The following is a 25,545-nucleotide window of genomic DNA, read 5'->3' as shown; positions in this document are numbered from 1 at the left end:
AATAGATTATAACTGCAAACCTCAGCCCATTAATCAATATTCTTAAATACCTCTTAAAATAATTTATCAAAGATACAAAAGAAAGGAAAAAAAGTAGCACATATATTTTAGTATATATTCTTTACATTAATTATTATTTAACTATTAACTAATAAGGGCAAGTTATAGGACACCATCATTTTCCTTTCACCATATATAGCAATATATTTGGTGATATATATAACCATCTTTGTTCTGTTCGGTTAATGATTAGATGAAAGGAAATGAAGTTATAATTTTTGCCCCTACCTTGAACAGTCTCTAAAACGGAAGCTGTAAGTTGCAAACAGAAGTCTGTAATAAAAAGAGCAAGGCAATACCTAAGCATTGTCACTTCCTCCCTTGAGCCATGCCTTATACTTTCTGCAAATTCAAGTAGCAATTAGTTCCCAGGGGAGACAACTGAAAATTTCCACCTCACAAGGGTTTGGATTTCTTTTGTAAAACTAAAATAAGGGGAGACACTTATTTTATATGTACTGCCATGAACTCCCAAGAGAACAGAAATATACAGTAGCCATAAATAATATAATACAATATAATTATACAGATTCCATGATGGCCACTACTTACTTATATGGAAATCATACCCACCCTCCTTTTTGTACCAGTATCTGGAGGTCCACAAGACTGTAAATGAATTCCTCATTTTGTACTACAGTTCTTCAAAGTCTGTACAATATGTATGCATTGAGGGAAATACCGTATGTTATGGAGCATCATAATGAAAATATATTTATTGGAAAAATTGTACATGTATGTACAATATATGCATGTATAATGTCATGTATAATATATGCATGGACTATGTACTGCAAATGGTCTGTTTTTCAAACATAGAAAGCTACACAAAATATGTTGTTAGGTTGTATTAATCTGTAACAAACATATTTTTCTTGGCACGTCTTTAAAAAATATGAATAGATGCAAAAATAGGAAAGAATGAACCTGTGGCTAGAAATGATAGAGAGTGAAATAAAACATGTACTTTTTATGTTGGGACAATGCATACATTTGACATTCAGTATTTAATATAAATCCAGAAACTTCCTCTAATAAAGGTTATATCATGGAAATGTGACTTTAAAGAACTAAAATGAGGTATCATTGAGATAAATTAGGAAGAACATGTAGATGTATCCTCAGCTTCACTCAATTTTAATAAGAAGTTGGACCTGAATCAAAGACATATATTTGAATGGAACTATATAATAATTGAATATAGACACATATTAAATAATATATTAAAGTTAAAATTATTATTTAAAAAAAAAACTTGCATGAGCTTCAATCATCTGTTGTGTACATCTTTTGTGGTGTTGCATTGTAACCTTCAGCCACCAGAGAGAAGAAGCAAGTTGCCAATTCAGCATTATTCATTGATCAAGGGAACCCCATATACTCTTTTTTACAGGACAGGCAAGGGTGTGCCTGAAGCTACAGGATTGCAAAATGTCTTAGCTAGATGCATTACCAAATGTTGAACTGATCTCTTATAGAGGGGAAATTCCTTTTTGACCCCTTAAGGCATTCAGCATATGCCCTGAAGCGTGAGAGTTCTCTTACAGCTAAGTGTCTTCTTAATGGGTTTCCATAAGCTTTGACTTGAGCTATGTAGCCTGCGTTCTCAGCACAGATAGCAAAAGGTTTGATAATGCAAAAATCTTGTGTCAGACTCATAGGAAGGTCTGCCTTGTGAAACTGACTGAAGAGGCTTTGTTGTTCCTATCTCAAAATCAGATCTATTCTGAAAAAGAAATCAAGTGTGTGTGTTCTCACTATCACATGAGATAAATGGAAAAACTTCAGAATGTTGCCTGAGACAGAATTTCAGATTTACCAGTGATACTACTCATAGGAATATTGAACTCATTTCAGTTTGGCTCAAACTTCTATAGCCTTTTTTAAATTTTAATTCTCTTCTTCATATTTGAGGGTGAAAAATTCACTAAACCTTAAACTTGTATCACGTTAGAAGAAAGAATGCTTGAAATTCTAGGGGATTGAAATTAAGAATTCCAAACAAAAAGTTTTATGGCTGCATAACCATAATTGGTGTCAGCCAGGCAAAGGAAACTTCTTTGGAAAAGCATCAAGCAAAAAAATGTGCATCTAACTAGGTAGCAAATTGTAGAGAAAAGCATCATTTGAACTCCAAGCCAAAACAAATTGGAGATTAATCCCTTCTTGATCCTTCCAAGGGTTAGGAGTGATTGTTGAGAAACTGGGGTCATATTATGTGATTCCTGGTTGCATTTAGATTAGTATTTCCATAACCTAGTGGTTTTCACATGTACTGGATTTTCACTCCTGGATTTTTTTTCCCCAGAGATGTCTATAAATCCTTAGATCTCTTAATTCAACAATTCAAGAGAAGTCACCATTTTCTCCTGCTATTTCCACTCTCTTATAAATATTCTTGCTATGAGGTATACCAGGATTTCTGATCAACTACAGCAAGGGGAGAAAAAATGGGTTGGGGAGAATCCTGATTGAAGAAACTGCATCTATCTTATCTTCTGCTTCATCTGGAGGCTTAAGGGATACTTATGTTGCTCAGGTCTGAATCCAGCAATTTTAGGCTTGGGAAATCTTACAAATATGCCTCTATTAGGGAGAATGAATCTCTTTAAATATTTATTTATTTATTTATTTATTTTCATTTTGTCACAACAATATATATAAGTATCATACAAAAAGATTATATAGTATTATAAACATATATATGAGTAAATATTAGGAGGTATAAGCATATATATATATAGGAAGAAGAAAAGAAAAAAACAATAGGACAGGAACGGTAGGCACGTTTGTGCTCTTATGCACGCCCCTTATGGTCCTCTTAGGAATGGGGTGAGGTCAATAGTAGAAAGTTTTTGGTTAAAGCTTTTAGGATTATGGGAAGAGACCACAGAGTCAGGTAAAGTGTTCCAAGCACTGATAGATAGATATATCTGTGATGCAATTATTTATATGTAGAGTTGCTATTTTAATTCACTGGTGTTATAAGCAGCAGTGTGAAACCAAAAGATCAACAGATAAATTATTTAATATAGTCTCCTCTAATTGTTTCATTTTCAAGTATTTTCTGACAACCCAAATTTATGTACATAAAGTTATTAATGCATTTATTTGCATGCGTAATAGATACAAACAAACAAATATGGGTTATTTCTAAGCAACGTATTAAGTATAAGATTGCCACTTCAAGTTGTTTTCTGTCTTCCAATATTTTAGGTTATTTTTTTCAATGTTTTGCTAACAATAAGAAGAAAGTTATTAGTTTGTTTTCCTGTTTTAGTAGGGCAGAGGTAGAGATAGACCCCACAAACCATATTTTATTTCTTTAATATAGTTTTGTTAGAACAAAAGTAGATATAATTTCAGAACAGCCAAACTAAGCAAAACAGTACTTCAGTAAAAATTGGGTAGCAAAAAGCAGACATGCATGGGACAATTTCTGCACTGCAAAGTTTTCATTGTAAGTGTTCCAGAGAATCATGCTCCAAAACAATGCAATTTCACCTAAAAGAATAATCCTCTATTTCTAAATTACAAGTTTGACTGGTGTGCTACAGATTTGCAACTGGAAATCATAACCTAAATCAACACCTTAACTCATTTAGTAAAAAAACCTCTAAGATGTTGTAAGAAACTTTGCTGATTTTGGCACAACAGTGTTCTGTGGCTGTCCTGTAAAAAATAATTACAGTTTTTTTATTATTATTAGTCACTCAGTGTATTGTCTGGGGCATATCATGAATAGTCAAGAACGTTTGGGAGGAAGAAATATTATTTTTTGTCAAGCAAATTGTACCAGAAGGGAGTGGGCTTCAGATGGCTGATGCCAGAGGGATTGATGATTTTCCGGGAGGGCATTACGAAAAAAATCAGTACAATTGCGGAGGCTACGGCCTATGTGGAGGAACACAAAGCCTTCCTGGAATCAGATGACCCAGGAATTGAAGAAGGGGAGGTTATAGATCATGGGGCTGAAGCGGCTGCCGCTGTTGCGGCCCTGGAGTTGGGTCAGGCTGAACCCAGAGTTCTGAGATCCAAAACTAGGAAGTGATAAAGATATTTGGGATTGTGTTGGTTTTCTTTATTCTCTTTTGTACGATATTCTGTTTATTCTTGACTCTTCTTTATTACGTATTTAAAATTTGCAAACTTAGCTACTTCGTGTCACCTGCTTGCCTTATGGCTGTTGTATGTGTTAAAAAATTTGAGTAAAATTCTTATTTTAGATAAGAAAAATGAAAATTTACCATACCTGATATGTATTTGTATAAACCTTTTTTGACTAATAAAAACTTTTTGAATAAAAAAAAAAAAAAAAGAACGTTTGGGAGGGCAGTAGAAAGCATTAAAAAAAGATAGTTACTAATGTGTGCTAGTACAAGTGAATCACTTCTCCTCAAAGCATTAAAACTGACACACCCTTTAGAAAGTTGATGCTACAGCTTTGAAGACTGTCCCTCATTATCTATGTATGCATAGAATTGCTCAATGCTTAGTTACATTGGCACTCCCAGAAGAAATATGGTCTGTCCACACATGGGCACATGGGTTCACATACATAAATACACACATAGAGAACATGAGAGCATACAGCTGCTAACATATGCTTTGCTTTCAATGCTTTGCATAGCTCTACTGTTAGACCAAGAACTCAGCATACTTTTGAAATTTCCAGCAATTTGTAGCCTGAACATTAGTTGTTTTCATTTTTTTCAGGGGTAGCAAACATTCTACAACAATTTTTCAAGAATAGGATTTATCCCTGAAAGGAGACAACTAGTTTCCTTATAATATTTTCTTTGGATAATTGAAGTGTGGGAAAAAAATTTTCAGGGAAGCTGTGGTGACCTGAAGATAGCTCCATAGTGACTGGAGTTGATAAGCATGATAGAATGACAAGTTGGCAAACAGACCAGCTTCTTGAATTTCTTCTCCAGATAAGGAGAGGACTCAGATTGCCCACACACAGCACAGAGAGTAGCTTCCCATGAAGAAACCATAAAACAGGGTCTCCAGTGGTTTAGAGCACTGAGAGCAGTGGTGGGATTCAGCCAGTTCGCACCACTTTGGGAGAACCGGTTGTTAACTTTCTGAGCAGTTTGATGAACTGGTTGTTGGAAAAAATCATTAGGGCAGAGAACCGGTTGTTAAATTATTTGAATCCCACCACTGACTGAGAGCCATAGGAATTATCACTAAGCCATGCCTTCAAAAGGACACTGGATCACATATTTCTTTTACTAATATCCTTTAGAAATTGATTGTTCACTGCTTGTTGGATATTAAGAACCTGTATATTGGCAAGTTTCATTACACTGGGTAAGTGTCCTTCAATCCTCAGTGAAAGAGGATTTAAGGATTTAAAAAACATTTTTTTAAAAAATAAAAGCAAAAGATAATTAAAACATTGACTATGGAAAGTTACAAACTAAGGACCAGAATTTGAAATAAGATTTTGAAACTAATTCCAAAAAGCTTTCCTGTAGCTGTTTGGGGAAAAAAAGCATTTTGAAATCAAGTGTAAGAAATCTTCCTCTAGAAAAATGTTGATCAGAAAAATAAGTGACAAGATGAAACTTTAAAAGTTGAACACTAGAGGAAAGCAGAAAAAACTAAAAGATTATAATTAAAGGAAAAGAGACCCACTAATGCAGAATGCAACAAATTATTCTAATGGCTCAAATTTAAGAATATTTGGGACTAATTCACTCAGAAGTTACCTTTAAGATTGTCTGTTATTAAGTCTGCTTCTGAGGCTGACTGGAATGTTGATTTAAAAATGACAGATTAAAAGAATGATATAGATAAAGATGTTATACTGGATATACAAGTGAAACCAGATGTCTTAACAATTAAAAGAGATATACAAATAAGAAACTAGAAGAGTGACTTGGACATTTTTTTTCATTTTGCATTTACAAAAGAGTTGTGCTAAAGTTTTAAAGACTTTCTGAGAAAAAATATGGAAACAACGGGAAGGCGGATCAAGCCCTCCATGCTATTAAAAAGTAATAAAAATCAAGATTGTTAAAAATAAAACAAAGGAATATAAAGTGGAATTATTTAATGAAGATTTATATATATAAGGCTGTAAAATTTGAGAAAGTAATTATGCTAAAAACAAAGGAAAGGAAAATAAAGCTAGTTTATTTGATTAAGATTAAAATATATAGATTATTATTTTCAGTAACTCTTAATGGACTTTTGTTGACTAGGTTTAAATGTTGAAGTTTTTAGAATCTGTTTATAAATAAGGATGAGATGGGATGAAAGGTGATTTTGTTGTAGTAGTGTAAGAAAAGATGATAATGGGCATGATGAAAGGGGAAATTATTTCTATAGATTTTTTTTCTTTTTAAAAATATATAAGATTCCCCCCCCCTTTTTTTTTTGGACTTTTATTACTTTTCTGTCATTCTACTCTTATATTTGCTTTAGTTTGCATCATTTCTTTTTTGCTCTGTAGTTGTAAACTTGAACAACATTACTACAAGAAAGGATAACTGAAATCTAGAAAGCCAAAGAAAGTGTAAATAGCTGCAGATATGACTGTATATAAGAAATGGAATCTTCACCTTATCACTAAACCAGTTCCAGCAAATCACGATCCATCTATGAGAAATTTCTGAAATTCACTTCTCTTTTGAAATAAGTTGTAAAGCAAATTCTCTTCCACAAGTTGAATAAGTATTTATGGAATAAGTATTCAGGAAAACATATCTATTTGACACAAAGACTTAGCGCATTCAAATTAGCTAAGATTTCAAGTTTTCCAAGCAACAGAAGTTGTCATTTTTCCCATCTATGATTCCAGCCACTAGCAAACTTCTTACTCTTCATCATTCCTTCTAAGCTCAATACTTCCATGAGGCACTGCTAGTCCATTTATGGCCTTTTACAAAACAGAATTACATTTATTACAAAATAGACTGGTTTCATCCACAAACATGACTATTTTGCATTTGCTATAACAGGTTTTTATTTATTTATTTGTTCAAATTTGTTCAAATTTGAACAAATAAATATGTTTTGCATTGATTTTAAAAGTATTTTGTTAAGAGAGGATTCTGAAAAGATTTCCTAAGGCAAAAAGTGCCTCTGCTTCTCATACACAATTAGCAAAGTTAGCTTTTTAATCCTTCTTTTCATTCTTGACCATCAGGAACCAGTGTGAAAAGAAGTATCAGTGCATATTGTGGCACTTCCTTAATAAGTCAAGCCCTCCATCTTCTGGCAATGTAGAATATCGCAGCGTAAAGAATAGCGAACAGAATAAAAGGCAGCAGGTTTTTACTTTCATGCTTATATCTCCTTTTGTACCTATTTAATATGACTGTGCAAAGCACTAGATAAGAATCTTTTACAAAGTGTGCTGCCGCAAGCAAAGCATCTCTTCTTTAAGCTTTAAAGCAGCTGCATCATCTGCAAGGCTTGGCAAGCTCATCTGAAGGCTATCTCCTAAAGACAGAAGCATTTTCATAGGGATCACCAAGGAAACACTTTGCACGCATCAACATGTTCTTTGCACATCTCTATAATAGAGTCGACAGTGGCTCACAATATACTCTGAGTGCATTGAGTATACAGCGGAATTAGATTCCCCTGAATTGTGTTAACCCAATAATTAATTTCAATGTCTATGTGTTCCTGGCAGATTAAACATTACAGATGGTGCCAGGAAACAAATCAGTGGAGATCATTGAGATTCAGGAAATTCATAATTAATGGAGCTTAACTTCACCAATAGCAATATAGTATTGTCATATTTTCTGAAAGAGAAGAAAAAGCTGATCAGCAGCAAGAGAGATACACCCATTTACAGAGACAATGGTATGCTGTTAGAAGACCTGAAATACCAGATTAGGTATGGATTATCATGGAGAAAATCTATCCACGAAATTGCTAATAGTTAACACTAACTTGCTGGCACACAATTAATCAATGTATTCTGAATAATATACTTCCTGCAAAAGAAATGGCACAGTAATGAGCATTCAAGACACATGGCCGAAATATGTTTGCTTTATTAGATTTTCATTTTACTTCTGTAAGCTTGAAATTCTACCAAATCTGCTCCTAATTATCAGTTTAGTGCTATTTAGCTACTTTAGGGATAATTCGCACAACAGCATAAGCAACTTCTCTTCTTTGCTGATCCTGGCTATTCCTGAAACATAATTCCAGTTCAAATTTGAGTGGTTCAGCAACAAAACTGGGTTGGTACTCAGTCAGGACTGCCACTGGAACTCAATTGGTAGTTTTCATGGTTCTCGCTCTTCCAACCCATGCAGACAAGGGAAGCCTTGCTGATCGTCCCCTGTGTGAGGAGTCTTCCAGACCCTTTTCTCTCTCTCTACTGATCCACATTCTTTTCCTTTAATTTCCGAGATGTTTAAACACATGGGCGCCTTCACACACTCCTCCAAGGTTCCCTACTTGATGCTAAGACAGTCTTACTTTTTTCTACCCTTTTTTCTGACCGTCATTGCTGTAATCAGTACTGATTACAGTAAAGCAAAGCGAACAATTGATTCCGTCCTGTTTTTTAAGAAGGTACCTGCCAACCACCAGTGAACATAGGTTCCCTAGAATTTATTTATTTATTCATTCGTTTGTTTGTTCGTTCATTTGTTTGTTTATTATTTGATTTTTATTCTGCCATATTATTTTACAAGTAACTCAAAATGGTGACATACCAAATATTCTTTCCTCTTCCTATCTTCCCCACAACAACCTGACACAAAGTGACACTGTGTTAGGAATGGGTACCAGATTATATCCCTCTACTCCTGCACTCAAGAAACACTGAGTAACCTGTCCAGGAGATGAGGCAAGCAGAAGTGTGGATCTGTCCAAAATAAAATACAAGAAAAGCGGCAATGTATTATAGAGAATCTTTTTGCTTATCCCCATAATTCAAAATGATTGTACAACATCATGCTACTTTCTAATAATAATAACAATATGATATTACCAAAGTGTAACACAAATATGAAAGCCGCGGCAGTAGTTTTAAAAATGTCACCCAATATAATAGTTCACAGTTTAATAGCTATGTAAACAACTAAATAGAGCTAGCCTAATAAACATAATGTTATTTACTGAAAGTGTACATTTACATGAAAGTGTACATTTACATGCCTAATCAAAATATTTACAGTTAATGGGGGAAAAGTAGTTTATAAAAGACTTCACTAAATATGACATTATTGTTGCTAGTTGAAATATACCAGTGGTGGGATTCAAATTTTTTTACTACCAGTTCTGTGGGCGTGGCATGGCTTGGTGGGCGTGGCATGGCTTGGTGGGTGTGGCATGGTGGGCGTGGCAGGGGAAGGATACTATAAAATCTCCATTCTCTCCCCACTCCAGGGGAAGGTTACTGCAAAATCCCCATTTCCTCCCTATCAGCTGGGACTCGGGAGGCAGAGAATAGATGGAGGCTGGGGCAGTCAGAGGTAGCATTTACCGGTTCTCCTAACTACTCAAAATTTCCGCTACTGGTTCTCCAGAACTGTTCAGAACCTGCTGAATACCACCTCTGAAATATACATTATTTTTAACTATACTGTGCATTTATTTTAAAGGGGATTGAGAGTATTGAAACTGATTTTTCAATAGAACTGCTTTATTAATATCAATAGCACTTATACTGCTTCATAGTGCTTTAAAGCCCTCTCTAAGTGGTTTACAGAGTCAGCATATTGCCCCCAACAACTTGGGTTTGCATTTTACTGACCTCAGAAGGATGAAAGGATGAATCAACTTTGAGCCAGTCAGGATTGAACTCCTGGCAGTGGAAATGCAGAATTGGTGAGCAATACTGCATTCTAACCACTGGGCTACCATGGCTCTTGGTTGATGAATAGCATTTATATCTGATTTATCTTATATAGCATTACTAAGTCTCATATTTATTTTTTTCTCTATCTCTTTCTCATTTCAGCATTCTGGGATTGTATCATCATGGTTCAGCCAACAACCTGGTAAACTGTGTGCTTTTTAATGTGTTCTTTATGAGAAATACTTCATAGTATTTACAGTGTTTAAATATGGAAGGAATAATTAGGACCATATGACCCTTTTAGAGACCCTTTTGCTTTGAAAAGAATTCTAGTGAAAGTGTCTTCTGTGCCTGCACTATATGGCTGTGCTAAATTTGACAAAAGATGAGTATCTCATGGCTACGAACAGTTGGCTTATAGCTCTAATTTTATTGCACAAGAACCTTAATTCACACTTGCCTTGAAGTAGATTAGCAAGTTTTTGATTCCAGTATGATTGTGTGACATCATATAGAAAATTAAACTTCCAGGCAGAGACACTTTTGGTTAGAAATCATGCCCAATACCTACCACAGAACCTATTTCAAGAATATGTTGATCTTGCATATTGAAGTATCATTAGCAATGGGGTGGGGGTGGGGAAACAGGATTGATTATGAGATTTGTTCACTTCCTACTATAGAATGATTAATTCTATAATTAATTCAAAAGGAAGGATCTTTGAATTTAAAGCAAGTTTTCATCATAGCAACACAAAATGTGCAAAAATTAAAAAATGTGATCAAAAGCTATTAGTGCTAAATATTAGAAAATGTCCTTTTAAAAGATAACGGTGAAGAACTTAAACTTATCTATTGCTAGAAATATCAGATACCAGGCAAAATCCATTTTGAACCTGCATACTTTCATATTTAGGTCACAGTTTTCTCAAATAAAGAAGGAAAGATGGCAAGTAGATATAATGATATTATATAAATCCTATATTAGGATTTTCCTGGTCTTCTGGCCAGCAGAATCCCTACTGATGCTTAATCTTCACTTGGATTCAAAGTTGATAGAAATTTTATAACTGCCAAGTAGACATTTTTGCAATCACTCCATATGGCATCTGAGAATGCATGGTAAGCTTTGGTTTGGCTAGTCTTCTAATAGATATGGAAGAAATTTTTATCATGCCACAAAACATGTTCTGGAAGAAAATATTGCATGGATATGATAATTAAATTACTAGTTGTACCATACAAAGATTTGTATAATAGACACAGAGGTTAGTTTGATTTTTCACACTAGATGATTACTTTTTTATATTGCCAAATCCTGAAAAAGTATATATTGCTGCATATGATCAATCCTTTAATCAAGATAGATATTGCATATAGGGCCAAATTTATAATCATGTACACATCAGTACACCAAGTGGTTGATGAAAAATGTATAACTGATTAGTTATGATCAGGTAGGACAGTATAGCAACCTGACTTCTATTATTTCCGCATAAATACTGGAGCAAACATAGCAGACATTTTGTCCTAAGCAGGCTTTGAAAAAAGTCTAAAAAGTCTAAATCAAATGACTAAAAAATAGTCATAAAAATGAGCATCAATAGCAAAAGGAATAATACTTGCAAGCTATCTTGAAAGAGATGTTTTGAATAGATCTTGGTGGTTCACATAATGTCACTTGATTCTTAATACTTGATTAGGAACAATGAACAAACTGAGCTAACAATAATCATAAGAAGACATCCATGGGCATGATGGGTTATTGAGAAACTATAAAGATGGTTCCCATACAACCAAAATGAATTCTATTGTTTAGAAAAAGGGAGGAAACTCTTTATTTCTTTTATACAGTATTTGACACAGAGGTGGGGAAAGTACATAAAAAGCCAAAGATACCTTTAGTACTACAAAGTTTAATAAATAAACAGAGAAGTTCTAACTTTTGCAAAATAATCCCACATACTGTCAGGTTGAAATATGAACTCCTTTCCTTTTTCATTCCCTTGCATTAAACTTTATTTGCTCCGTGGAGACAATGGCCCTATCTTGGAATGAGTTCCTTATCCCTCAGCCTGGTGTGCAGTCCTGCAGCACTTTCATATTGCAAAGACTTGGCTCTTGAGAAATAATGAGTGAATAAAAGAAGTCTTGACGTGACATAACGATAAATGAGGTGAAACTTTTTTTTTACCGTCAAGGAACCAGTTTTGGTCCATAGAAAAAAGAAGTTTCTATTTTAATATGGAATATAAAGCATTCATTGTACAAAAAAGTGTTTTTCATCAGAAGCAAAGGAAGAACAAAGATAAAGGCAGCAATCGAATGAATGAGTTGAGAAAACTAAGATAATGCCGTTGATAAGCAGTTCAAGGCGACACATTGTTCACCAGGCCATCGGCCCAGCCCTAGGGGAGAGCTTTTAAAAGTATCCCTGTATGCATTTTCACTCTCCTCATTACCATACCTGCTCTTTGAAACTCACCAGTGGTTCCAACAAACTATACTGACACCTGCCGGAAAGAGCGGATGACCCATCTTAATCAACTACTTCTGTGAAAAGTCTATGGAAAGAACTGTGTCCCATCTTTACTTTGCTATTCAGAAAGCTATTTGTCAATGGGTATCCTGAGAGCCATTGCTATGAACAAAGATCTGTTTCTGTGCACTGGAAATGTGGCACCATGATCAAAGTTAAGGAGAATCTCCTACTTGTTTCCTTTGTTCATGAATATGTCCCTTCTCTTATACGGCTACTAACACCAGAATAATTACCTGTACTTTATCCAGTACTAGTTTGATTGTGATGAAATGATTCCAGCAGCGCTCTGAATGGAATCGGGATTTTGAAGCACTCTATTTACTTTTAACAAGGCATTTCTCCTACCTCGAAGACCATAACAAATATTGCAAGCACATCACAGTATTATATAGGAGTAGTCCATAGACATCAAGGGAAAAATAAACTGTCTTATTGAACAATGCCAGTTTGGATTAAAAGTTGAGATACAGTCCTGAAGTGCAACAATAAACAGAACATTTTGTCATTGACTATTGTTTAGAATACAGACTACTTCCCAAAACAGACTATTTATTATTTCTACAAAAATATATACTAATCTAATTTTTTTAAAAGAAATTTTAAACATTTTCTCATATGTGTTGAAATGCATTATGTACATTTTTTTTATATCTGAGATATAGTAACAAAGGTTTCAGAAGATCAATTGGCAAATGCATTTAATGCCTATATATGTGTGTGGGAGAAGATGTATACATTCACATGAACTTAACACCAAGAACTATTCTCAAGTTGAAATGAAAAACATTCACATTCTTCATCAATAATTTTTTTTTCTATTGGGCAATCCAGTTTAGTATTTTGTCCATAATGTAATGGGAGCTACAATGAGCACACAAGACTGATCAAACGAGAATCACAATTCAAAATATGAATACAAAATTTTCCAGCAATATTTGTGTCAAGGAAGCTGGTGCATTAAAGTTGTTGTTATTTATGTTGTTGTATATTATCAGATTTTTCATCTATCTGCAAAGACAATTAGTTAAATACAACTTCCATAACAATATGACTAGTTATTCAAGGAGTACAGCATATTAGGCTCATGCCTTTTACAGTTCTGTGTAATTTTTTTTTGTAAATATATAATAGGATTGCAACCATACCTTCAAAATATTACACTGCATGAAACAATCTACACCAAGTCATTGCCTCAGATTTCAACTCTTTCTAAAAACTGTTGTGAAAATAAAATGAATTAAAGATCAATTAATGATCCAGATCACATCTTCAGAGATGATAGTTATTGAAGTTTCATTTCCTGGTTAAAGTTATTTATTTATTATATTTATCTTCCTTCTAAGGGCTCAAAATATGCCCCCATGCTGTTTTGTTTTCTGCAGTATATTATGCAAAGGAATAGGAATGTGCTGATAATCATAATTTTTATTCTATAATGTTGTCTAGTTTAATTTCACCAGATCAATACATATTTGCTACACTAAACAACTTTGAAATGCTACTTTTCACTCATGTTATAGTCTGTTTTGTTTCTGATATATCTGCAGACTCTGCTGATGACTATGATGATGAATACAGTACCGATTATATAGAGCCAGCGGAGACCGAAATCAGATTTAGTTTCTTTGACTCTGATTGGATTTATGAATTCTTCACTCATGATGGTACTTCACTATATTCATTATAAGATGGAGAAACAGAATATAGGAAGGGAAAGAAAGGAATCCAATCTTTAGCTAAACGTAGAACTGAGGAAAATTGAGAACTATCTACCGCTTTATAAATCTGGGTGAAAAACCTTTCAATAAAAATTGATAAAGGTTAAAAAATTAAAACAATTTAACTTCAAATTTATTTCTCTGTGCTAGTAAATCCTTGCCAGACAAACCCATGCCAGAATAATGGTATCTGTGAAAGAAACAGAAACAGCTATATCTGTTCCTGCCCTGAACCATACACAGGATCAAAGTGTGACCGTGGTAAGATACATCTTGATCTTGTCACTACTATTACATAAAGCTGAAAAATATAGGTACTATTATAAATCATATAGTTTACAAAATATAAAATAGATTTATTTATTTATTTATTTATGCATTCTAAAAGTCAGCTGGAAATTTGCAAGGACTTTCCAGTTTAAAACTATAATTTTAATTTCTATATTACTTTGTTGCATGGGTTGTCCCATTAGAATTCATTATCATTTCCAATCATGAATACACACAAGAAATTGTATGCATATTTTTGTTGAATATATTTCTTTCTTTTTAAAAAAATCAAATTCAAAATCTGGAATTCAAACATGTGCAAAGGTCTGGTCCTTGCATGAATGGAATAGTCTCATTTTGTATGCTAGGATTCATATATACATATCTTTTCATACAAGAATTCTGAAAACCAATTCAAGCATAGATGATAAAGGAAATTAGTTTACTGCAAGGTGGGGAAAGCCAAAATTAATCTCCTAGAGTTAGAGGTAAAATATATTCACAAGAGTAGAAAATATCCTAGTGTGTTCAAAAGATTGTCCTTTTCCATTTTGAGGCATGGAGTACAATAACAATGGAACATAGGAGTGATACTTGAGAAAGACTTTTAGTCCTGAAATAGAACAAAATAGAATATAAAATAGTAGCTTCAAGTCAGATTGTTATTTTACCAATAACAAAAAAAAAAGTTTGGAATGCAGCAGAAGGAAAATGTAAGAACTTACTACAATTATCCAAGCACAAAACAATAACTCAGGAGTTAGAAAACAATCGTTGTCATTTTACTTAGTCTCATTACATTTCAGAATCATTTGGAAAAAAATGAATAAAGTACATAAATATAAGCAATATAAATGCACTAAGCAATAATTAGACATGGCGGAGCATTTATGTATGGAAGTCTTCTGATATTCCAATAGAACAATAGCTAAATGTAGAGGATAAATATGAATATATTCAGTTATTATACTGAATATATTCAGTTTAAATTAAACACAGTTAATAGCAATCTATTATAACCATAGCTGTATAGATATTAAAAAAAAATTTAAATTGAACATTTTGTGAAGAATTGCTTTAAACAAAATAGTTGAAGTATAATTTTGTAAAATATTGCATTCTTAAATATTAGCCAATGTTAATCAAATCAAAATTATATGGAGCACTACAGAAATTATTCAAGAACTTGCTAAATGTTACAAAAATAGGTACATCATGGAACATTGATAGATAATTAGTGAAATAAAATAGAAATTAATCCCGTAAATGAAGTACCTATATATTAGCTCAAAATAGATATAGGAAATAAATGCTGTATATTAACATAATTAATTATGAGGATGTAATTGTTTCATCAAATGAAGAAGTTTCATCAAGTCTTCCTTTAAGGAAGACATTTTATATAATTATTTAATTGTATCTATGAATTTATGAACCAATTTATAAAACATGAAAAGACTCTATAGTCATGGTGGTACACCAATACAGTGCAGGCATATAAATCAGTTGTTTACTAAACGAAGACATGAAATTTTATATATTGTAGCTATAATAGTACTTAAATACATTTGTTAAAAATGTCAGACCATGTGCAAATTAAGGATTCCCAATCAGTACATTAAATTAAGCAGTTTTTAAACATAAAACTATTAAAGATATTTTAATAGTTACATTTACCTCCATTATTTACATTTGACATCTGTGTAAAGTATTTGACTGCTTAGAATGGGATTTTTCAAAATCAGTCCATTAAACAAATTGTAGTAGAATAAGGGCATTTATACATGCAAAGTATAACAACCCAATCTCAGTCCCACTTGATAGACAGATCATAAAATTAAATTCTGCTTATATGAAACTACTATTATTGAGATTAGCTCTAGTAACAGAATCTTTCAAATCTGATTATGCTGTACATCCTTTACCTTCTTATAGTTCAATTAATTAGGGAAGCATCTATCTGATTCACTTCTGAATGTTATCTTGTTCTGGAATTTTTTTTAAAAATGTTTTCGCTCCTTCTGTTTAGGTAATGATACCTACATATTTCCATCATGCTCATCTTTGCATCTGTAATGCCAGTAAAATTATAAATGATCATGACTGTCCAAGCATTAATCTCTAAAGGAGCATAAAATTTCACTGCTCAAAATAACTAAATAATAATATTCAGTAAATAAAAACAAAATTAATTGACTGTGAAATATCTGCATCCAGCTTTTCTTGCCTCCAAATGTTCTTGTATTGCAGATTCTAGACCGTGACCATCCTAGCTTGGAATTCTGGGACTTCCCAATTTAAAATATTTTCTTTTTTATATACTGTTTTGTAATACTGTTTCAAACACCACTGCAACTTAGTGATAGATAATAATTAATACTACATAGTAATTTTGTTATAATGAAGATAAGGAATACAAATTCATATATGTAGAGGAAATATTTAAAATACAACTATATATTGCTATTTATAGTGCTGCAATATTGCTTCCCCCCCCCCCCCGTTTATAAGCATTTCCATATGTACAGGGGGATGAAAGAGCAGGAAATGTATGTTTTACAACTCTGTAACTGTAATTTTCACCAGGAATTAGAATGAAATTTGTGTATCTCCATTGTCAATCCTTGTACTACATAAAGTCTGTTTTTAGCAAATATCCAAAACTTGAAAAATCTACCTAACTTTCTTGTTCTTTTTACTGTTATTATAGTGAAAAATACATGCAAAAGAATCAACTGCAATCAAGGAGAATGTCTGATTATGTTAAGAGAACCTTATTATCAATGCAGTTGTAGATACCCATATAAACCACCATTATGTAAAAAAGGTGAGACAAATTATTGTTGTCATGCTAGTAACCAATTTCTAGCATTACGACTACTGCTGCTGTGTTCTATGGATTAGAATCACAACTGTTTTTCTCTAAATCAGGGCTTTCAAACTCGTGGCCCAAGGGCCGGATGTGTCATGCTCTGGCCATGCCCACATCCAGTTTAGCAAAGGGGGAAAAAGTAATGATACATCACATGATGCAGCTGTAATGACACAAGTTTGACACACCTGCTCTAAATTATCCTCTAAAATCTAAAACTTTTCACTTTAAATTTGTTTCTTAACTTATTTCTTAAATGTAAACAATGGTCAGGACAGCCTGCATAAAGTTATTTTAATGGGCCTATAGACATTAGATTGGGGAGATGTTGGCTTTTCCCATATTAAATCCACTTATCCTTCTATGTGCTTGCATATGAAAAGTATCCCTCGAGATAGCCTGCATGGAGATATTTTAAGTACCAGTGAGCCTATAGACAGAGCAAAAGTGATTTAGGAGATTTTAGAAGTAATTCCACTTATTTTTTTGTTTGTGTGGATAAAAAGTGTCCTTGAATGAATAGCTTCTTACATTGTTTGAACAAGCTATCAATCTCATTTAAATACAATATTCTAATTAATTCTTTAATACTAGCATCTTTAGCTTGTCAACCAAATCCCTGTAAAAATGGAGGTACCTGTCAGAAGCATCGTTTAAGGTATAAATTCAGCTGCAACTGCCCTGAAGGTTTCAGAGGAAAATTTTGTGAACTAGGTAAGAGAATTCTCTGTGTTTTGCAGTGGTAGTGTGACTACTACAGGGATCATGGTGGATAAATTAACCTTTGATCTTTTTAATGATCTGTTAATAATTTACAAAAAACATATTAATATTCTTTGTATTTACATTTTTACATATAAAACTGTATGTAAAGCCCCATTTTGATCATCATCATCATGATGTAAATAGTAATTCAGAATATCCAACAGGTATTTTTTGATAAAATCTAAACTTGCTGGAATGCAGATTCTTGTGAAACATCGTTCTCAGATGCTATGTGGGTTCATGTATTTAAGAATGAAGAGGGGGAAAAAATTCCAGAACAGGCCAAAATAAAACAAAAAGATCTTTCAAAACATAACAATCTTGTTGTAGGTACTGAAGACTGCTTTGAAGAAAATGGCCACACATACAGAGGAAATGTTAGCCAAACAATCCACCAGAAAAGATGCCTTCACTGGAATTCTCATATTCTTTTGGACAGTAGTTATAACACATTTATGGAACATGCTGACTATTATGGCCTTGGCGATCATAACTTCTGCAGGTATTCCATGTATACAAGAAAGCCCAATTCCAAGAATAACATTCTTAGTTATATTCTATTTCAAATCAAACATTGCTAAATAATGAATAGTCATTGGCTGTGTTCTGAGGACACCTTCAATTCAGCCATTAATAAAGCTTTCTTACCAGTGGTGGGTTGCTACTGGTTTGCCCTGGTTTGGGCGAAGCGAGTGAACCGGTAGCAAAGGTAAGTGAAACCGACTCCTGTTTCTTACCCAAAAACAAGTCATAAAATATTCACTTACAAGATGACAAACTCATTACCACTTTCTAGTCTCCTAGAATGCTCTCCATCTTTCTCATCTCCTTTTCCAAAATGCTGTTACCATGTTTAAATTTAAGAATGTATGCTAAACTTGTCAGTTTGCAATTTTATTTAAAATCAATTGAGATGCCAAAAGAACCTGATGATTGACAAGTGAGGATTCCTTGACACCAGATTGTATACTCTTATATCAGTATAATGCAGGTTAGGTTGTTCCTGTTAGCAGTGATGAAATAACAGTACAATCAATTAGTACAATTAATTCATTCTTATTTACTGAAAAAGATCAAAAATATTTGATCTCACTATAGAAATAATTGCTACTTTGGGTTATGCTTTTGATACCCAAATACTTTCCTAAGAATGAATGCTGACAGAATGTCTACAAAAGCATAAAAATTAAGCTTAGGCTTTGGCACAATATTATTAGTGGGTAAGTACAATAAACTGATAAGATGCCATTATTAATCAAGTTTGTCTTCTTGGTTTCTGAATGACTTGATACTTCAGTGTGAACATTGTTCAGTTCCACTGCTTATTAGTTCTTCAATTAATAACTTCTTTTCTGAATATCCATTCTTCTGACAGGTGAATCTTGAAACTTCTCTCCTTTAGGAATCCAGATGGTGATGACAAACCCTGGTGTTTTGTCAATGTGAATAACAAATTGAAGTGGGATTTCTGTGATGTCCCCCCATGCTTGTCAACAGGTAGATTAAATAATAACAACATGGTGTACATTCAGTGTAAGATTAATTTAGTATGGCATTAATTTGGATTGGCAATCACTGTAGATTTTGTGTCATCCATCTACCTCAACAGCACACATTACATGATGCCCGCAATTTTAATGATACTGGAAGATTTCTCATTTGTAGAGCATAAAAAAGTATACCAAATAAACAAAATATCTTGCGATGTCTATTACTAAGAAATATTAAAGAAGATGAAATTTAAACAGGAAAAAAGAAAATAAATGAATTACACAACATAGAAAAAATATTCTGCATGATTCTTACAATGCAATTAAGGGGGCTTCTTTGATTATTTGATGCTGTAGTACTCTATTTTTTTTTCATGGAACTATTTCTAAGCAAAAGAAGAATATTTTAGGAATATAGGAAGAAGAAATTATTTCCCTTTGGGCCAAATCAATTGTGTACCAGAATATGCTGAAATCCATTGTAGTAGATTTACCAGAGCGTGACTGAAAAAATCCAGATGAGAGTTATAGATAAAAAGGCTTTAACTAACTTTTAATAAAGTCTTTTTGTCTTTAACTGGACAAAATGGCATATTACAGAGCAACAATTTCTTAACGAAGTTTTTTCAAATAGACTGAATTACAGAATCCAGGACTGTGCTGTTGCTGTGGAAGGAAGGAAGGAAGGAAGGAAGGAAGGAAGGAAGGAAGGAAGGGAGGGAGGGAGGGAGGGAGGGAGGGAGGGAGGGAGGGAGGGAGGGAGGGAGGAAGGAAGGAAAGAAGGAAGGAAGGAAGGAAGGAAGGGAAGAAAAGGGGAAAGGATCTCCTAGGCACCCTTCCTAGTCCATCTACTCCTTTGCGCATTCCACTGACCTATGCCAGCCACTGCACTGCCTCCACACACGGCTTTTGTAGCAACTCATGTAGCACCTCTTGCACAGACCCACACACTCTTCCTGATCTACACCCCCCCCCCCACACACACACACACATAACTTTCTAACACACCACCCCCAAAGCCTTCCATGACCTGTGCAATATCTCTATCCTATCTCCACAACCACTCCTACACGCCTTCCCTAACCCATTCAGCACCATTTGGGCTCACCAAGAACCTTTCCCAATCTGAACCCCGAACCTCACCTTCCCTGACCTTCACAGTACCTTTTGCGTATTCCCAAACAACTAAAGGCACTTTTCCCATCCGTCTCACCAGGCATCATCCTCAACTCTTAAACATTCCCATGGCTCCAACATAGCCTTCCGGTTTTCTTCCATCCTTCTACATGTCATACCCAATTGCACAACACCTGTCATCCACTTTCAGTCACCCTTCTCAACCTATGTCACCCACTCAGATGCCTTCTCTGACCCGCATGGTGTTTTGAGTGCATACCTTTCCTAACCCATTCAATACCTCTTGCACAGCCCACATACCATTTGGACCCATCTGGCAGCAGTCATTTACCTGCCTGCTCAACTTGGATTTGCAACTTCCTGCTGGCTTTCCCAACTGACTTTCTTCTTACAAGCTTTCAACAAGCAAAGTAAATAGGAAAGCTGACAGGAATTCTAGGGAATAAAAGACGGGAAAGAGTGTGAGAGAGGGAAGGAAGGAAAAATGAGAAAAGAAGGAAACTCAATGGGGAAGCAGACAAGAAATAAGTTGCTCTCACTTCTCTTTCTTCACTGATGGTCATTCTGTTTCTCTGTTTTGGTAAGCAAATATCTCTGAAATGATGACCCAATGAAACATGGGTAATCTAATCCTATCTATAATTCTTACATAGTGACTGCCTGAATTTTTAAAACTAAAATTTTATGTAATTTCATTTATTTATTTAACATATTTCTGTCCACTGTAATCAGAAAAAGGTTTTAGTGCCGTACATCACTGTAATATCTTCCTTAGATATTATAGTTCACATTTTAGTACCAATGGATGAATGTAAGTAATGTATCCAAGTTTAACCAGTCATCATTTTGTCAATGATCCTCCAAAGCCAACATTTGTTAATACCATATTTATGATGCGATAATATTATTCTTAGATGGCACTTAGAAAAGTCCAAATATTGTTTATTTATTAATTTAAAAGATTTATACAACCACCCATCTTATGTTATAACCCCGAGCAGCATAGAAACTATAACTAAACAATAAAAAGTATAAAATCAATATTAAAAGTTCCCAGTTCCCCCCAAACAACAAATAAACAACTTTTCTGGACATCAGCCATACACTGCCCTAATGCTGCCCCAATGGGAAAAGCTAGGAGGTTTTGAAGGTCAGGAAGGTCAGGTTCTCCTGGATCTCAGGTGAGAAGATGTTCCAAAGGTCAGAAGCCACTATCAAGAAGGGGTGTTGCATAAGTCCTTTGACAACGCAACATTTTTTTTTGTTTTTGAATCATTTGTTTAATCAAATCTATTTAGTTTTAGAATTGTGCAGCAAACAGATCACATTTTAGATAATATTTCAAAACTATTAGGTCATAGTTATGCAAAAATATTGAAAATAAAAAAGATTCACAAACTTTTAATCATCACTGTATAACATATCTCCTAGATATGTCTTATTTCTTATTTGATTATCAAAATTATTCAGACACGTAAGAAATGTGAAACTTATTTAGCAACCTGTTAATCTTTAAATCCATGAGCCAGAAGACAATGAACACAGGAAATAATTTTGTGGCATTCTCATTATTATTATTATTATTTGGTAAAAGTTTTTATTTTTTTCCCCGTTACAACAAACATTTCATCTTTCATTAATCAGTGTGTCGTCTGAGTACAAATTTTTTGTGTCATAATAGTTATAGCTTACCATCAAATTCTATATATACATATATTCTTATTTTGGCATCACAACTTAACATCTCTCCTAATATAACATTTCCATAAAAATTAAATAATTTAGTACAAGGCATTTAATGGAGATTTTAAAAAAGATACACGCCCAGATAAATTAATTCTGCTTTATTTTAAACTTACTTTAAAAGAATTTTGCAAGTCTTCTCTGGGCTAAACTTCCTTTTTTTCTGACCATTTCCTGGGCTTGCGGCATTTTGCCCTTCAGCTCTTGCCAGTAGTGCTCTAGACATCTCTTATGTCATTTCCTCTCATATAGTTCCTCAGTAAATCGAGATCATATTGATCTAATGCAATCCGGACCTCACATGACATGCTCATTTCAAGCCACAACAAATGACTCAACTGAACTATGCTTCAGAGCTTCCAGAAAAAAACAAAATCTTTCTGGGAATTGGTGTGGGATGACAGGCCCTAACTCCCTGCAGTAGGCAATTAGTATGGAGAACTCAAGAATCAAAAAGGAGTGATCTGTCCATGGCAAAGGGCTGATGTTAATGTTTCCCAACCCAGATCATAATAACATTATATAATATAATGTATATAATCTTTTTTGTATGATACTTATATATATTGTTGTGATAAAATAAATAAATAAATAAAACATTGCCCTCAGACAAAGATCAGATCTCCACAGTGGAGTTGGATCTTCAAAAAGTTGGATCAGGTCCATGGTTCCCCAATGGCCATGAATTCCTGAACCATTTCAGGAATGGGGAAGTTTTTTTCTGGGAAATTTCTTTGCTAAACCAGCCACAGAATCAAGGACCCTGGGTAGGGACACAGCTACATTGGAGAGACAGAAGTAAGCAAACACAATCCCAACTGATTTCTATGGTCTGACCTCACTGATAGAGTCTCAATTACATTCTTTACATTGCAGCAAAATTCTCTAGCTATATAACAACCTCCTTCAAGAATCCAGTAATAAGTAATGCATACAGAACATGTGGGAAACCAGAAATAATAAGACCATTCAAAAGAATCTATGGAGGTGTCAAGTCAGTTCCTGGCAAACATCCATGGCAAGCATCTCTTCAGAGGAAGATTTCAGCAGGTGTACCAAAGGGACATTTTTGTGGAGGAGTATTGATTGAGCCATGCTGGGTTCTTACCGCAGCACACTGTATCATGTAAGCATACTTGCTGGATCCAGTTAATTTTCTTTTCATTTTCTGCAAAGAAACAAAACAAAACTAACTGTTTGATTTCATCCATGCTGTAGATAGAAGAATCTAAAGTGTTCAATTTTAGATAGCAAAAATCAGGTGGGGAAAGTAGCCATGTCAAGTTGGAGAATAAATAGAATTGTGCCATGTCTTTTCATCTGACACATAGCCTTGTTTCTTTTATATAGAATTGTATCAGCAGTGGGTTTCAATTTTGTTCGCTACCAGTTTGCTTGTGGCCCTGTTTGGACAGAGACGTCCGGGTTGGTGGGCGGAGCCTCCCATCGCCACTGCTACTGGTTCACCTGATCCAGGGTGAACCAGTAGCAACCCACCACTGAATTGTATGTCTCACCTTTTTAATGCTAATACACAAGTCATGGCAGCTGTATAAAATTCAGAAAAACACCAACTTTGTCTTTTGCTTCTGAGCTAATATGTTTTATCTAGTCTTTTATCTTTAAACTCTAGTCTTATCTTTAAACTCTGTTAATTTATAATCAGGCAACCTGTAGAGTTATTTTTATAATGCTTTTGTTATTTTATAATCGTATAACAGAGAATACACTCTTCTTAGTATGGGTTAATCTAGTAGAAACAATTTGTATGATGAATTTGGATGAAATTGGCACAGTTCTCTGTAACTTGTGAAGTTCTATCATTATGACTGATTGTTCTTTGAGAATGGACTATTTTCTTTCATAGGACAGAAGCACACAACCTCCAGGTGTCCCTTGGAGAACAGAATCTCAATAGGAAAGAGGATCATGAACAAAAGTTTGATGTAGACAAGATCATTAAACATGGACACTATACAGAGCAGGATGGCATCCCATACAATGACATTGGCAAGTTTCTATTTTATGTCATGGATAAATCCCAACCATTACTACTAGGAATGGAAAGAAGGAACTTTAGCTGAACCCTATGAACTGATGCAGGTTAAATATTGAGAAGAAAAGACTAAACTATACTGCAATTAAGTTACAATAAAGAGAGCCAGCAAATTCGTCTCCAAAAGTTTAGAAAATAATATGTTTTTTAGTATAAATATATTTATTGCTTTTACTGCTTTATTTTTTACACCAAAATTAGAAGTTAAGTATAGAGATGACTTCATTAATTTAAGCATATAAAAACCATGTTAATGAAAAAGATTGGAAAGATCTAGAAAAAATTAGCAAATACTCAGTTCTGACCCAGAGAAATTAGAAGAAATCTCATCAGCAAATTTAAGGCTATAGTGCAATTCAGTGGCTATATAATTAACCGTGCCTTAAAATACTGTGTTTTGTTCTCTTTTTTCAGCTTTGTTGAAATTAAAGCCAATTGATGGGCATTGTGCTGTGGAAACAAGTTACATTAAATCTGTGTGCTTGCCTGATTTTACGTTCCCTGATAACACAGAATGTTACATATCAGGCTGGGGAGAAACAGAAATAAGTAAGCCATGGCGATGGGAGCAATTAATTCAAACTAATATACAGACAAGATCTGAAGTCATGTTTGTTACCTCTGTACAAATGACTCCACAAGGCTCTTCTCTATGAACAAAGGCTCCCTCTGCATTTTCATCTATAAGCTCCAAAATAGCTGCAGTCACTTGTGTGATGACAACTGTGCTGTGCCTGCCTGCAACTTCAACCTTGGGAGTCAAGGAGAGGATGGAAGGGGTTTCCAGTCTATCACACATTGCAGTCTGGCCCTTTCCTATCTTCTCTTGACTTCTGGATGTGGACAGGTTTGTTAGTATCAACAAAAGTTTGCAAAATGAAGTTCAGTACTAGAATACTGTCTATTTTTGAGTCATTAATGGACTGTACATATGGAGCTGAATGTGAGTTATAGATGTAACATATAATCTTAGCACAAGGACATTAATAGTGTCCAAAGAAAGCACAATTTTGTACATGCATGACAATTATTAATGTAATGAATCTATACAATTTGACTTAATTTGTCCTATTTTTTATCTTGAACATTTAACAGGCTAGAAATTTTA

At 34.1% G+C, this 25,545-nt stretch overlaps 1 protein-coding gene and 1 long non-coding RNA gene across 2 annotated transcripts in view; one reads left to right on the top strand and one right to left on the bottom strand.

Moving 5' to 3' along the window:
- LOC131200731 (uncharacterized) overlaps window positions 1-22,600 on the bottom strand; it is a 57,333-nt gene extending 34,733 nt beyond the window's left edge. The window contains exon 1 of the long non-coding RNA XR_009155696.1: window positions 22,498-22,600. This is a non-coding gene — a long non-coding RNA (uncharacterized LOC131200731). The remainder of the gene's footprint in view (window positions 1-22,497) is intronic.
- Window positions 1-25,545, top strand: part of HABP2 (hyaluronan binding protein 2) — a 168,869-nt gene that overhangs the window by 140,361 nt on the left and 2,963 nt on the right. The window contains exons 4-13 of the mRNA XM_058187926.1: window positions 10,007-10,046; window positions 13,934-14,050; window positions 14,255-14,365; window positions 17,085-17,201; window positions 17,841-17,960; window positions 18,342-18,513; window positions 19,414-19,508; window positions 23,258-23,507; window positions 24,249-24,391; window positions 24,852-24,986. Of these exons, the coding sequence (XP_058043909.1) occupies window positions 10,007-10,046; window positions 13,934-14,050; window positions 14,255-14,365; window positions 17,085-17,201; window positions 17,841-17,960; window positions 18,342-18,513; window positions 19,414-19,508; window positions 23,258-23,507; window positions 24,249-24,391; window positions 24,852-24,986 (1,300 nt within the window). The remainder of the gene's footprint in view (window positions 1-10,006; window positions 10,047-13,933; window positions 14,051-14,254; window positions 14,366-17,084; window positions 17,202-17,840; window positions 17,961-18,341; window positions 18,514-19,413; window positions 19,509-23,257; window positions 23,508-24,248; window positions 24,392-24,851; window positions 24,987-25,545) is intronic.

The sequence above is a fragment of the Ahaetulla prasina genome, chromosome 6 (assembly GCF_028640845.1).
Source record: "Ahaetulla prasina isolate Xishuangbanna chromosome 6, ASM2864084v1, whole genome shotgun sequence".
In the NCBI taxonomy this organism is placed as follows: Eukaryota; Metazoa; Chordata; class Lepidosauria; order Squamata; family Colubridae; genus Ahaetulla; species Ahaetulla prasina.
This window is presented reverse-complemented; position numbering and strand designations above follow the sequence as displayed.